The sequence below is a fragment of the Seriola lalandi genome, unplaced genomic scaffold (genome assembly GCF_002814215.2).
Source record: "Seriola lalandi dorsalis isolate HSWRI2012SDOR001 ecotype SW California unplaced genomic scaffold, Sedor1 jcf7180002053753, whole genome shotgun sequence".
Classification (NCBI taxonomy): Eukaryota; Metazoa; Chordata; class Actinopteri; order Carangiformes; family Carangidae; genus Seriola; species Seriola lalandi.
The window spans coordinates 251,590-260,553 of record NW_019524306.1 but is presented as its reverse complement, the minus strand read 5'-3'; the positions used below and the strand labels follow the sequence as shown (position 1 = coordinate 260,553).

Sequence of the window (8,964 nt, the reverse complement as noted above, 5' to 3'; positions counted from 1 at the left end):
GTCTAGGCCTACTGTGCAGGAGCCTGTACAGTAATAATGTGGGTGACTGGTGTCCTGTTTTAAGAAACTTCTGCCCCCGTGTGGATAAAATTAGTAAGAGCATTTAGAATAATCTTACAGTAAATGAAGAACATGATCAGAAAATCAAATGCATAAATTTACTTTAATTATTTACATAATCCAAATTGCATTTATCTTCTGTCAGCATTCATATATTATCATGGTGTACTTCTCTTGTACTACTTTTTTTCTTTTTCTTTTCTTTTTCTTTTCTGTCACGACGTACGAACGTGTGTAATTTAATACTACTTTTCATTTCTAAATCTAATAACAATTTAAAAATAAAGGCCGGATTAGATTAAAGGCTATTTTCAAAAGTTCAAAATTTAATTGTAATGTTGTGCATCATATCATATCGTTTCCGCTTTTATTTTGGTGCATGGCGGTAGTCACGTGACCGCCCAACTCGGTCATATGACTTAAAAGCTAGATGCTGAAATTTAGACAGCAATGTGGACGGCCTGAAGAGAGTGTTCCGTCCTTTACTTGTTTCCCTTTTTTCTGTTTGTGTGGATTTATTTGAAACTCGTCTCTATATTCGTCTGTCGGAATGAAGAACAAGGTTTCAGGAGGTTTATCTAACATGGACGCAGGAAACCGGCTCACTGCGCTGTCGTTACTTCTCTCCGCTGTGTTGTCTCCCGGTCTTTGTATCATCAGCCCTGCAGAGGTACACTGAGCTGTGATTAAAGGCAAAAATTATGCAGAACCATCAGCTACAACTCAACACAGAAGCCTTGAGTTAGTGTAGTTTTAAGAAGAAGTAGAAAGTACAATACTTCCGTATAATACTACTGCTGTACATTTGCATTAAAGGAAAAGACTCAAGTGAGGTCAAAGTACCTCATATATGTACTTAAGTACAGTACTGGAGTAAATGTGCGTGTAGTATGTACAAAACCGGTGAAGCTTATGTTGTTTCAGTTGAGGCTTTCAGAAGTGTTAATTCAACTTCATTTTTGGACTTTCTGTTTTGTCCAGCTTTCATATGTTTTTATTGTTAGAAAAATTAAGCTTGTGCAGCCTTGTGGTTGCGATTTGGTAATGCTTCATGTCTAAATGCTTCCTGAACTGAAAGTATGAACATCGCTTGATTGTGTAACCTGAGAACTACTATGCAGAGATAGATATCAGTCCTCCCCAAACTGGTTTTACCCACAGGTAATCCATTTCTTTTCCCTTAGTCAGCTTGTCTGTCCTTCCCCTCCCTCTCTTAATGTTTCTGTCCAGATTGACCCTCTGCTGTATGAGGAGCAGCTGCTGTGGGTGAGTGGAGCCCAGGGGCAGGTGAACACCTACAGGATCCCGCTGCTCACCTTCACCCCTGAGGGAAGTCTGCTGGCTTTCGCTGAGGGCAGGAAGTCATCAGCCAGCGACGTGGGAGCTAAGTTCATTGCAGTGCGGCGGTCCACAGACAAAGGCAGGGCCACCACCCAAGCAGTCATGCAGACAAAAACAGTTAGATATACCAACAAAACACACAGTCTACACACACACACACACACACACACACACACACACACACACACACACACACACACATTAACAGTGGTTGAGAGTGGCATTATATTACATATCTAAATTATAGTCGAATTGCTCAGAAAACATAATTAAAAACACTAAAATAAACAAACAACATACTGCACTTTGACAAAAAATTCCCATCACATGGTCCAGTTACTTGATTTTTCTCGAGCTTTCAGTCACATCTCATGGCCTTCAACAGGACATTTTGGACTGTCAAACTTCCTGAATATCTACAGAAGTATAGACCTACAGAATTTCCCTATGTATACAATTAGGGCTGAGTATCATTTGACAATTTTCAATATAAGTGACAAATACGATGCTTGACTTTTGATACTGATAGAAAAGTGTTTCCTTTGATACTTTTAGGAACAATTATAGTTTTCAACAAAAACCTTCTTTTTTGTAGCAAAAAAGCCACATTTTCCAAAAGGGGAATGTTGTTTAACACAAGTAGCTGTATGACAACTTTCCCTTCAATAAATACAGCACAAATTCTGCAAAGTTAGGACTTAAGTCTGAGCAAACATTTGATGCCAGCTATTTGTATTTAACAGTTTCGATAATCTATATTATTGACCAAGAAAAGGCCACTCGGAGAGCGCTGACCTATGCCCAGTGTCACACAAAATACACCAGTATACAAAGTTTAATAACCAACCAGCAGCTTTACAGTATGTAGAATGACGTGTGGTTAGATTATTGTAGTTAATGTAGAAGGTCGTCACTGATTTTACTCTTCTTCTTCTCGTTCTCCGTCATTCCACCAGGAGCCACCTGGTCCCCGACCTCATTTATTATTGACGATGGACTCCAGCCGGACGGCCTGAACCTGGGCTCCGTCGTGGTGGACGAGGAGGTGGGCTCGGTGATTCTGATCTACAGCATCTGCTTCCACCAATACTTATGCAGCCCATCCAGCACCATGATGGTGGAGAGCACAGACGACGGCCTTAGCTGGAGCCCGCCCAGAAACCTCACTGAACAGCTCGGAGCCAAGATCTTTGTTGCCGGGCCTGGCTTCGGTATCCAGGTGAGAGAATGATATGATACTAAAGAGTGAGAAGTTATGGCTGGGCTGTTTTCAAGCTGTAAAATTAGCTAAAATTTAAGCTAAATGACCTGTATGCTTGTCACGTACTGGTGGTGATTACAGGTGTTACAAAAAGACAAAAGAAAAGCTCTCTGTGGTTTATAAAGTTCTGCTGAGTGACAAAAGTCCTGTCAACTCCCTGCAGGGATATTATTGTTGTCCTCATGCTATGAGCAGTGATAGACATCATTTATGTTTGAATTTGACTGGTCCTGATTAACAAACTGTCATGTTTTTGAAGAAAGGAGAAAGTGTATTTTTTTTGTTTTTATACTAAATGTACTACCTTACACTGTCCAAATCAAGAAGTGAAAGCTAGCGTAGTTGTATTTGTTTTCCTGTTTATATGGGCAGTATATAAGAGGTTAAAGTACAGAGTGTAGACAAAAAAACAAATCCTCCTACAAAGTTAAGCGGTTTTAATACCAGTTATCATATAATTTCTTAGCAATAAAAGAGATCTGGCTGTCAGCACTCTATCAGATCTGGCAGTTTTCTGAAGGCCAGGAGATCAATGTGTCTGTAGCCATGTCACAGGCACAAACGAGCACAGTTTGATATGTCAAAAGAAACACTCTAGGAACTCATGGGAAAATATGCCAGTCTCAGACAAATTGTATCCACAAAGAGGAAGAGCAGTCACAAGTTAAAACTGAACAGGGACATTTATGTAGCAAAAGTTGGCATGAATGTATGCAAGTTGGCAAAATATTGTCCTTTTCACTGAACTACATTTATTTGACGGTTACAGTCACTAGCTGCTCAGCCACACAGGTGTTTTCAATAACTGCAGCTGATTAGACCTCTAGTCAGGTGGATGTTGAGCACAGCTGCTGTATGTTGGTTATTATGCGATTTCATCGAACACTAATAAGAAAGATCACATGATCATTTCCTGCCTCTCTCTTATCACATCTCTCTACTGCTGACTGTCAATAAATGCAAAAAATGCACCCCCCCCTCCAAAAAAACTTCAAAAATAATGATGATAATAATGATGATAATTATCAAAAATGATGAATGAATGATAGTGATGGGGTAAGTCCAGCTGCCCCGAAAGGTATGACAATATCAACAGGTGAGGGAGATGTCAATCAAGTGTAGTTTGCACACACTCACGCAGTCCTGAGAAGAGGTCTAATTAAACGATGTAAGTGGAAACACCTGTGTGGGTGCAGGAGCATTAAGATTTTACATCCAAAATATACGATCACGATACATAATGTGATGCACTATTATTTATTAAAAACATTGCTCTACCTTGACCAGTTTAAAATTCTGCTTAAACTTAAATATATAATTAGTGACAAATCAATCATATATTAAAATGTAACAGTGACAGGGTTCACGTTGTATAATGAGTGCTTTTACTTTTGATAATTTCAGTAAATTTTTCTGACAATTGATTTTTACTGAAGTAATTGTGTGAATGCAGGACTTACACTTGTAATTAATTTTAAACTGTGATATTTCTACTTTTACTAAAGTAAATCTTCTTAATACTCGAGTCAGACTGTATTGTATTGTAGCAATTCTATACAATATCAGTGTTGGTTTATATAAAAGTAGAAGAGAAAAAAATCGGTGCATATTGTATAAACAGTGCGTGAGTTGTCCCAGTACCACTATAAATAATTCATTATCCTTAACAATATTTTAGTGTGATGTACCTGCTTTTTAATTTTGGGCTTTGCGTTATCTTGGTTAATACACATCAGTATGATAAATGGTGTATTTACATCATAATGAGCTTCCTTTGTTTGTGTTGTCTCTTATTTGTGTCCAAAATTGCCTCTCCTAATGTGAACCGAGTTATATTGTATCATGTTGTTCAAATTAATTGGACACTGAGCTTTCTTTTTCACACAGGCTCATTGAATGTGGTCGAAACAGGCATTAGAGTGTTTGAAATGTTTGCAGCAGCAGAATAATTATATAATACGATGGAAGCTGTAATTGTGCAAATTAGTGGCTTACCCCTCTCCCCAGCGGAGTTTTGCATATGCATCAGCAACTATAAGCTGTAAGTTAATGTTGTGGACATTTCTGGCAGCTTTTAGGACACTTAAACATCTGTTGGATTTCGGCAGATCAAAGAGTATGTGTGATTGTATATGAGATGTTGATGTGAGAGAGCTGTGTTTGTTCCTCCCCCCATTATTTGTATTTCTTTACTGTACTTTGTGTTTTGAACTAAGCATATGATGATACAATACAAGATGCAAAAACATGTCACAATGTATGATATATACTGCTGATTGCATTTCACTTCAGCCCCATTGAAGGTTCTCCTACCAAGTTTTAATGCAAATACAGTCAGAGATTAAGAATCATATATAGCACATTTTAGTTTTCAGCTAATCTTTTTGTGATTTCTACTTTGCTATTAGAGTTTTTAGATCTTCATCCATACAGACATGATTTTCTAAGTTCTATGTACTGAGCCTATGTCCTTTTTGTGTCTTATTCTCTACAGAAGCGTTACAGTCCAGCAAAGGGGAGGTTGGTGGTTTGTGGTCATGGAACAATAGAGGGGGACGGCGTTTTCTGCATCCTGAGTGACGACCATGGACGTAACTGGTACAACGGTGCAGCGTTGAAAAGCATCCCTTACAACCAGAAGAAGAAGCCGCAGGACTTCAACCCTGATGAGTGCCAGGTACATTTCCAGCTGTTTTGTAAATTACATGATGATGATTACGTCTGAAAAAAATGTTTTGGATTTGCAATTATTTGGCGCCTCTGTAGCCACAGCACCTGGTAAAAGTGACATTTTTATTACTTCTTGAAGATGTAACTTGAAGATGCTGTCGTAAATGTCTTACGACAGCATCAACAACATTACCTTGTCTTCAAAAAGTACTTCAAGAGATTACAAAGTACTTCATACTGTCTCAGCTATCCAGTTGTATGCTCATCAGCAGTACACAGCAAAGCTAGCAACTAGCTCCTGAAGAATTTCTGGGAGTTAAAAGAGGAGATGAAGGCCAAGGGGGGCGGGGGCTTTAACCTCCTAGGACCTGGCATCCACATATGTGGACCTCACATTTTGGGTTCTCTAGAACACAATACTAACTTTTTCTCAACAAGGGCCTGGTGACCACATATGAGGATATTATACTGCCACTCAGTAATCGAAATTTAAAACTAATGTCCTCATATGTGGACATCATTTTTCTCAGGTCCCAATCAGCCTAAATAGCAAAGAGAAATTAAAAATGCACGCCATGCAAGAGTTCGGGTCTTAGGAGGTTAAGGAGGGTGAGTAACCAAAGAAACCAGTGCTCATGTTGCATTGTGTCTGCTGGATTTGTGAATGGGCAATCATTTCTGACATGACCGCTTTTATTATGGAAGTTTATCTGTCAGCTTGTTGTGGCGTTCTTCTGCCCTCTAGTGGCCAAGAAAAAGAAATCAGCCTTAAACTGGATGTTGTAGAACATCTGGCAGATTTCTCAACTGCTGTGACGCTTCACTGCAGTGATACCAAGGTGTCATAATTAATCAAATGTCAGTCAGTGAAATGACACAAAAAACAGGGGAAAAAAAGCAAATCAAACAAAAAGTAAATATATAATAAGATTCATAATAAGAGCTGCATAACGATTTTGTTTTGTGTGATTAAGACATTATTTCCAATTGGTGGGTTCCAATTTTTTCCAAACTCTTTGTCTGTAGTTTCAGTTTGTAGGTGTTTTTTTTTTTTTTGTTGTTTTCCCCCATTTCATAGTCCAAAAGATCATCATCTTGGGACACGACCAAGTTAACATTCAAGTAGTTTGCAGGTGGTTGTACAACTTTCCTCCAGCATGCTCCTGTTAATTCCAGGTTTATTTTAGCTACTCTGTTTGGGGTTAAAAATACCTTTTGAAAGTCAGACAGTTTGACAGTTTTGGAAATTAAACCTTTTCCTCCATCTCTGCGCCTCTGCAGCCAGTGGAGATGAAAGACGGCAGCATTGTCATCAATGTGCGGAACCAGAACAACTACCACTGCAGATGTCGTGTGGTGGTGCGCAGCTATGACGGGGGATTGTCCCTGCCCATAGATAATCTGTTCTTCGACTACGCACTGGTGGATCCTGTGGTAGCAGCTGGAGCTCTGCAGAAAGACGGAGTGCTGTACTTCACCAACCCCTCCAACGATCAACACCGTAAGAACCACTAAGAGTCACAATCTCTACCTCCTTCCTAACTTTTTATCACTGATGCTCAGAATTGGAAGAAGTACTTGTGTCTTTTACTTAAGCAAAAGTACCATAATACCATTCTATAAAAAAACTGTTAGAAATTAAAGTCCTGCATTCAAATCTTTGTCTAAGGACAAAAGTATTAGAACGATGTACTTAAAGGATCAAAAGTAAAAGTATTTGTTGGATGGACAGATCCCTTTCAGAATGTTTTTGTATCGTATATGTGATATTATTGGAATATTATTATTGATATATTAACATTTAAGAACCACTTTTGTTTTCAATTTACTGTTGCACCATATTTCTTTTAACTTGATCATGTGTTTAATATGCAAAATTGTAATATGTAAAATATGTAACTAGTATGAAACAAATGTGGAATATTTGTATACAGTAGCATAAAATCGAGAGTAAAAGCTAAAACTCAAAGTAGTACTTGGGAACAGTACATAAATGTACTTAGCTGCTTTACTCCCTCACTGATTCCTTCATGACAAAACAAGCTATAAATGTACTTTATTTTAGATTTAAAATCCATGTTAAAAAGAGGATAGTAAATGAGTATTAGAGATGCTGCCCATCACAACTTTGCAGAGCCAAATGTGACATCTTCAGATGTTTTTGTTTCGTTTGACTATTGAAGTATTACACAAAAATACTTAGTTTATAATGATATATGATTTGAAAGGCTGGAATCAGACTATTTGGTTCCTTTTCTTCACTATTTTTAATGGTAAATTGATTATCATAATAGCTGCTGTTTATTATTTTTCTGTCGATCAACTGACTGAATCGACTCATTGTTTCAGCTCGACTGAGCATACTAACCTTTTGCTGTATCCCCCTCAGGAATTAACCTGACCTTACGTTGGTCGCTGACTAATGGCACTTCTTGGGAGAATAAAGCTGTCCAGATATGGGCAGGGCCAAGCGGCTACTCCTGCATCACATCACTGGACAGCGGTTCTCCAGAGGACCGGAAGTACATCTTTGTCATCTATGAGAAGGGCCACAAGGACTATGATGAGACTGTCTCGTTTGCCAAGATCCACCTGTATGGTGGCCGGTAGAGCTTGTGAGTAGACTAATATCTACACTCTTCGTTTAATTTAAAAAAAAAAAAAAAAAAAAAAAAAAAAAAAAATCTGAGGATGACTCCTGTTTTGATTTCACCTTGTCTTTGTCTCACAGATTCAAACACTGAAGGGAAAAGTAAACTTTCTCAGGAAGAAAATGAAAGACTGACTTTGTGATATTAAATATGAGGAAATGATTGGCTCTGCATCATGAATGGTGGATGAATGAATGAAAATGTCTTTTTGTACTGCACAACCACAGTATTTTTTTGAGTTCCTTCTTCCAAGACAAGAGAAAATATGATAACAAGGGGCAGCTTTTGGAAAAATGTTTAAGATTATTTTATGGGCAAAGTACACTAGTTTCCAAGCTGCTTAAACCATACTGTCATGTAAATATCGTGTGTTTTGAAGCTGACAACAACACTCCATTTTCAATATGATACTGCACCAGAGTCTCGCACCAGTTTTCCATCCAGAGTTAGACCAATGTCAATACAATATAAATTTTAAACACCCCTGGCATAGATTATCTATCACTAATTAACTGATTGAGTCACTGTATACTTGGCATCGCTGTGAAATCATTCCTAGTTGCAACAGTTTGATACTTAAATATCCGACTTAAATTTTACGTGGATCTGTGCTTGTAATTATTATGAGGGATTTTTGGCCTTTATCAGAATGTGAGTGTGTTGCGAATTCATGCTGACTGAAATCAGTTCTGCCTTTTAAAAGAGAAAACAAAACTGTAAAATAATGTTAATAGCTTTTTGTGTGTGAGACTGCACTTGAATACTGTTTCTGTTTGGGGCTTGAGTGCTTTTAATAAAACAATGAATGCAATTAAAAAAAAATGAGTGTGTGTGTGTGCGCGCGCATGTGTGCAATTGAGGGAGATAAGTGCATAATTAAGCCAAAGTATCCTCTTTTGTGCTTGTACAGAATGTATTCTGATTTTTTTGTAATCGCTCTGAGTTCCACTCTGCTCAAATTCTGATGTTTTATTTTCAAAT

At 38.0% G+C, this 8,964-nt stretch overlaps 1 protein-coding gene across 2 annotated transcripts; it reads left to right on the top strand.

The window, feature by feature from the left end:
- The first annotated feature begins 475 nt into the window (after positions 1 to 475).
- On the top strand, positions 476 to 8,805 carry neu1 (neuraminidase 1). Of its 2 annotated transcripts, XM_023401742.2 has the most exons (7): positions 477 to 730; positions 1,291 to 1,480; positions 2,358 to 2,620; positions 5,157 to 5,339; positions 6,614 to 6,833; positions 7,722 to 7,947; positions 8,064 to 8,805. In XM_023401742.2, exons 1-6 carry the CDS (start codon positions 611 to 613, stop codon positions 7,940 to 7,942), a joined length of 1,197 nt encoding a protein of 398 aa, XP_023257510.1. In that variant the 5' UTR covers positions 477 to 610; the 3' UTR covers positions 7,943 to 7,947; positions 8,064 to 8,805. The 2 variants fall into 2 exon arrangements, with proteins under 2 accessions (XP_087028911.1, XP_023257510.1); XM_087172785.1 differs by having other exon boundaries at positions 476 to 730; positions 7,722 to 8,145.
- The last annotated feature ends 159 nt before the right edge of the window (positions 8,806 to 8,964 follow it).

What these genes read in the sequence shown, in the direction of transcription:
- neu1 (XM_023401742.2), top strand. Translation starts at nt 611, where the DNA reads ATGAAGAACAAGGTTTCAGGAGGTTTATCTAACATGGACGCAGGAAAC. An exon ending in GTATCATCAGCCCTGCAGAG is followed by an intron (nt 731 to 1,290) that starts GTACACTGAGCT and finishes GTTTCTGTCCAG; the next exon opens with ATTGACCCTCTGCTGTATGA. An exon ending in CCCCTCCAACGATCAACACC is followed by an intron (nt 6,834 to 7,721) that starts GTAAGAACCACT and finishes TATCCCCCTCAG; the next exon opens with GAATTAACCTGACCTTACGT.